Genomic DNA, 6,000 nt, shown 5'->3' on the forward strand with positions numbered 1-6,000 from the left:
AAATAACCCTTCCAGTTTCAAGGTCTTTGCTCTTTTCCCACAATACTTTTTGGAACACTGTCTACCACCCCCATCCTCTACCCTTCACCTGATTTAAGTATGTGTTCACATAACAGGCATTCTAAGAGTATGCGATGAATGCTCTTAAAATTAATAATAGCATTCAGGTGTCACTCTTGTCTGTGGAAGTGCTCCTAGTATTTTATCTTTAACTATGATGGTTGATGTCAACTTGGGGTAAATGCTCCATTTTTTAGATGAAAAAAGTTTTATTTTTCCATATTCTTTCATATTTTAGAGTAATTTTTGACATCTGTGAAATTGTGCTTTTATTCTTTAGCTTTTTAATTACTGAATTCTTGATATAAATGATATTTAACCATTACATATTGTTTTAATGCACAGGTAGATTTGATGAGCCAACATCGTTTTAGTATTTTTTCTGGCTCATGCTGTTCTGTTTGTGTGCATATATGTGTGTGTTTAGCTTATATGGCTTTGATAGTAAACTTTTCTGGCTTTGTAGTATGGATTAGGAAGCTTTCTATTTTTATGCAACAGAATTGTTTTTATAATGATATTGTCATCTGTTTCTACATGCTTTATTATGACTTGCCTTTTAAATGGTTTGGATTTGGGTGGTAAATTTATGACTATCTTTCCATTTTACTTTTGGTTATTAATCTATGAGTTTTGTTTCTGTTTAAAGTAATTTGTATTTTATTTTTAAAAACCATTTATTTTATCTGGATTTGCAAATATTTTGGTATTATATTTTCATTGCATAATTTATGTTTAGTTATATATGTGCTCTTATTAGTTATATTTAGTATTTTATTTCCTTTTTATTATTTAGGATACTTGCAAGAACTCTATTTTACTTATCTTTTAAAATCCACTCTTTTAAAAATAATCTAGGACCTTGATTCAAAATCAATAGTACTAAAAGGTTTAGACAAAAATACAGTAGTTTTCTGTACTTTCTCTCATTTTCCTAGTTCATTTCCCAATAAGGAGACTTGTTTTGAATTAATATTTGTTTATAACCTTATTGTTTCATGTTTCATGTGTACACTGTATTTTGACTTCTGTGTACACTATGGTGTGCTCACCACAAGTTTAGTTTTCGCTTACACAGGTGACCCCTCTTACACATTATGCCCTGCCCCTACACTTCTTTTCCTCTGACGACCACTAGAGGAAAAGACCATTCTTCTCCTCTGTTCTCTATAGCGATGTGTTTGTTTGTTTGTTTTGTCTTTTGTTTTTTATATTTCACATATGAGTGAAATCATACAGTATTTGTCTTTCTCCCCCTGACTTATTTCACTTAGGGTAATGTCCTCAAGGTCTGTTGCAGCACATAGAACGATTTCATCTTTTTTATGCTGAGTAGCATTCCATTGTGTGTGTGTGTGTGTATCATATCTTCTTTGTCCATTTGTTTGTCAATGGGCACTTAGGTAATTTCCGTCTTTGCTATTTTGAGTAATGCTGCAATGAATATAGGGTACATATATCTTTATAAATTGGTGTTTTCATTTTCTTCAAGTAAATATCCAGAAGTGAGATAGCTGGATCATATGGTAGTTCTATTCTTAGTTTTTTTGAGGAATCTTCATATTATTTTCTATAGTGGCTCCAAAATTTACATTCCCGTGAACAGTGTATGATTCCCTTTTGTCCACATCCTCTCCAGAATTTGTTATTTCTTGACTTTTTTGATAATAGCCATTCTAATGGGTATGAGGTAATATCTCACTGTGGTTTTTATTTGCATTTTCTAAAAATTAGTGATGCTTGAATATCTTTTCATATGGCTGTTGTCCATCTTTTTGTCTTCTTTGGAAAAATGTTCAGATCCTATGTTCATTTTACTTTTATTTATTTATTTGGTTTTATCAGCTCTTAGTTGTAGCATGCAGAATCTTTAGTTGTGGCATGTGGGGTCTTTCAGTGGTGGCATACAGACTCTTAACTATGGCATGTGAACCCCCAATTATAGCATGTGGGACCTAGTTTCCTGACCAGGGATCAAACCTGGGCCCCCTATATTGGGAGTTCAGAGTCTTAGCCACTGTACCACCAGGGAATCCCCCTCTGTTCATTTTTTTACATTTTTAAAATTGTATTGGGGTATAGCCAATTAACAATGTTGTGATAGTTTCCAGTGAATAGCGAAGGGACTCAGCCATACATACGTATCCATTCTCCAAACTCCCCTCCCATCTAGACTGCTGCATAATACTGAGCAGAGTTCCACAGGCTATACAGTAGGTCCCTTCCATTCATTTTTAAATTAGGTTGCTTTGTTTTTGTTGAGTTGTATGAGTTCTTTATATATATTGGCGTTAAACCATTATTGGATATATGATTGCAAATATCTTCTCCCATTCTGTAGATTTTCCTTTTATTGATGGTTTCCTTTGCTGTGCAGAAGCGTTTTAGTTTGAAGTAGTACCATTTATTTTTGCTTTTGTTTCCCTTAAGAGACATATTCAGAAAGAAATTAGTAAGACAGTATTGAAAAGCATATCGCCGATATTTTCTAGTGAGAGTTTTTATGGCTTCAGGTCTTATACTCAAGCCTTTAATCCATTTTGAGTTGATATTTATATATGGTATAAGATAGTGGTCTAGTTTCATCATTTTGCATTTGGCTATCCAGTTTTACCAACACCACTTACTGACGAGACTGTCCTTTCTCCACTGTATGTTCTTTGCCCCTTTGTCTCAGATTAATTGTTAATATATGTGTGAGTTTATTTCTGGACTCTCAATTTTGTTCCATTGATCTGTGTGTCTGTTTTTCTGCCAATAAGATACTGTTTTGATTACTATAGCAATAAGCAGCCATTCTCGACTCTTTGTCTCTTGTGCCTTTAATTTATATTCTACTATACTTAGATTAATTGGTTTTAGACATTATCAGTTAACTCCTTTTTATGTTGGATTAGATTTTATCTCTTGTACATCTCCGAGGCCCTTTCATGCTTTCTTTCATTTGCAGCATCATTGGGAGCACTGTGTACTCATTATATCTTTTTATTTTACTTTTTATTCCTTGAAGTTAAAGATTACCTTGTGTTTTCATTTATTTGGTTTTCTTTAGATATGTCATCTATTCTTCTCACACTTCCAGTTGCCTCTCAGTTCAATTTTCCATGTGGTCATTGCCTTATCTCTTGAGCTATCAATTCTCCTTCAAATTGAGTAGTTTTTCTCTACATTTGCTGCACAGCTCTCATCCTGAAACTTTCCTTTGCTGTCATTGTTGGGATTTTGTTTTCCTTTTTTTCTGATTGGGTTTCCTATTTCAAGGATTTTATTCTTCCTCTATTTTGGTTTATTCTCTAGCTTTAAGAGATTATATCCTCCAATTGTTTCATCTGATTGAAGGTATGTCAGGGGACTTGCTGATGATATCCTGTGACATGTCTGCCTCTTGAGCTCTAAACTGGACTGCTGCTGCTGCTGCTAAGTCGCTTCAGTCATGTCCGACTCTGTGCGACCCCAAAGACAGCAGCCCACCAGGCTCCCCCATCCTGGGATTCTCCAGGCAAGAATACTGGAGTGGGTTGCCATTTCCTTCTCCAGTGCATGGAAGTGAAAAGTGAAAGGGAAGTCACTCAGTCGTGTCTGACTCTTAGCGACCCCATGGACGGAGGAGCCTACCAGGCTCCTCCGTCCATGGGATTTTCCAGGCAAGAGTACTGGAGTGGGGTGCCCTTGCCTTCTCCCTAAACTGGACTAGTTGTTCACTATACTGGAGACAAGAGTCATCCTAGGATCATCCTTCAACATTATATGGAGACTCATTTCACTTGTTCAGCTTTGGATCATATCTTTTCTCTTTCTTCTGACTTCCTTTCTCTTAGATTACTCTCTCATTTTGATATTTACCTTCCAGTAGTTTCCAGAGAACGGTGTATGAAAGTTAAATTTTATTGTGACCTTGAGTGTATTATCTTTATTTTACTCTCAAACTTGAGTGTAAAATTGACTGATTATAGAGTTTTAGGTTGAAAATAATTATTATTCAGAATTTTGAAATATTTTGTCCATGAGCTCCCTAACCCAATGTGTTTGTTAAGAAGTCTAAAGTGAATTTTATTTTATATTTTCTATATGAGACCTATGTTTTTAGTTCTTACTGTAGCATTTTATCATTGTCTCAAGCTTTTTATTTTTTGTAACAACTGATTATAGATTAAAAAGGTTGATTTAGGCATCGGCAATGGTGACTTCCACCTTGACTCCTGGCTCAATACTGATGGAAGTGATCTGCTTGACAATTTCAGAAGGGCTGTGCAGGTCAATGAGTCGCATGTGGATCCTCATTTGGAATCGATCCCAAATCTCAGAACCTTCACCACAAGGAGTTTCCCTTGTAGTTATTCTCAGAGTCTTGGTAGGCATCCGAACTGGTCCTTTGGCTTTGAGATTCTTTTCCTTTGCGCCTCTAATCAGGTCAGCACACATCTTCTCCAGAGACTTCACGTTGTGGCTGATGAGGGTGATCCTAATCCGGTGAATGGCCACCTCTGGCTCAACGGGAGTCTTGCTGGTGTCTTTTTTTTTTTCCCAAGAAAATAATTTATTTATTTATTTATTTATTTATTTATTTATTTTGAAGACCCCAGCTTTATTTCTTTGTATTTTCTCTTTTTTTTAATTTTATTTTTAAACTTTACAATATTGTATTAGTTTTGCCAAATATCAAAATGAATCCGCCACAGGTATACCTGTGTTCCCCATCCTAAACCCTCTTCCCTCCTCCCTCCCCATACCCTCCCTCTGGGTCCTCCCAGTGCACCAGACCCAAGCATCCAGTATCGTGCATCGAACTTGGACTGGCGACTCGTTTCATACATGATATTATACATATTTCAATGCCATTCTCCCAAATCTCCCCACCCTCTCCCTCTCCCACAGAGTCCATAAGACTGATCTATACATCAGTGTCTCTTTTGCTGCCTCATACACAGGGTTATTGTTACCATCTTTCTATATTCCATATATATGCGTTAGTATACTGTATTGCCGGTGTCTTTAAAGGCCATGGCTGCGGCGTGGCTTCCTGACCGACCTGTTCCTTGGCGAGAGTGAACAGCGGTGAGTCAGGAGCAGAAGCCGGCGATACGGAGCTCCGCTTCAGCAGACCGCGTCTTCCTTAAAGAGCTGTCCCAAGCTTTTTAAATTAAATGCTGATGTATCTTGGCTTGAGCTTATTTTTATCCACTATACAGGGCAGTTGATGAAACTTAATTTCCTCCAGCTTTTAGAAACTTGCTATTTTCTCCTTTTTTTTTTTTTTTTTTTGCTTTGCTTTGGTTTCCCATTGAAAAAAAAGTTTTAATAAAGGTTTTTTTTTAATTAATCTATTTATTTTAATTGGAAGCTAATTACTTTACAATATTATGGAGGTTTTTGCCATACATTGACATGAATCAGACACAGGTGTACATGCCCCCCCCCCAACCCGCAAACACCCTTCCACCCCATCCCGAACCCCCCCCCCACCCCCTCTCTACCATCCCGTCCCTCTGGGTTGTCCCAGTGCACTGGCTTTGAGTACCCTGTTTCATGCATTAAACTTGGGACAGGTCATCTGTTTCACATATGGTTCAGTTCAGTTCAGTTCAGTCGCTCAAGTTGTGTCTGACTCTTTGGACCCCGTGAATCGCAGCACGCCAGGCCTCCCTGTCCATCACCATCTCCCGGAGTTCACTCAAACTCACGTCCATCGAGCTGGTGATGCTATCCAACCATCTCATCCTCTGTCGTCCCCTTTTCCTCCTGCCCCCAATCCCTCCCAGGATCAGAGTCTTTTCCAATGAGTCAGCTCTTTGCATGAGGTGGCCAAAGTACTGGGGTTTCAGCTTTAGCATCATTCCTTCCAAAGAACACCCAGGGCTGATCTCCTTTAGGATGGACTGGTTGGATCTCCTTGCAGTCCAGGGGACTCTCAAGAGTCTTCTCCAACACCACAGTTCAAAA

At 37.7% G+C, this 6,000-nt stretch overlaps 1 protein-coding gene across 1 annotated transcript; it reads right to left on the minus strand.

Annotated features, from left to right (window-relative positions):
- Positions 1 to 4,209: 4,209 nt before the first annotated feature.
- Positions 4,210 to 5,063, minus strand: LOC102390889 (40S ribosomal protein S20-like). The gene is made up of 2 exons (XM_044948710.2): positions 5,045 to 5,063; positions 4,210 to 4,571 (listed from the first exon to the last, which is right to left on the minus strand). The coding sequence occupies exons 1-2, from the start codon at positions 5,061 to 5,063 to the stop codon at positions 4,225 to 4,227; spliced, it is 366 nt and encodes a 121-aa protein (XP_044804645.2). The 3' UTR covers positions 4,210 to 4,224.
- Positions 5,064 to 6,000: the final 937 nt, after the last annotated feature.

Source organism: Bubalus bubalis, chromosome 9 (assembly GCF_019923935.1).
Source record: "Bubalus bubalis isolate 160015118507 breed Murrah chromosome 9, NDDB_SH_1, whole genome shotgun sequence".
In the NCBI taxonomy this organism is placed as follows: Eukaryota; Metazoa; Chordata; class Mammalia; order Artiodactyla; family Bovidae; genus Bubalus; species Bubalus bubalis.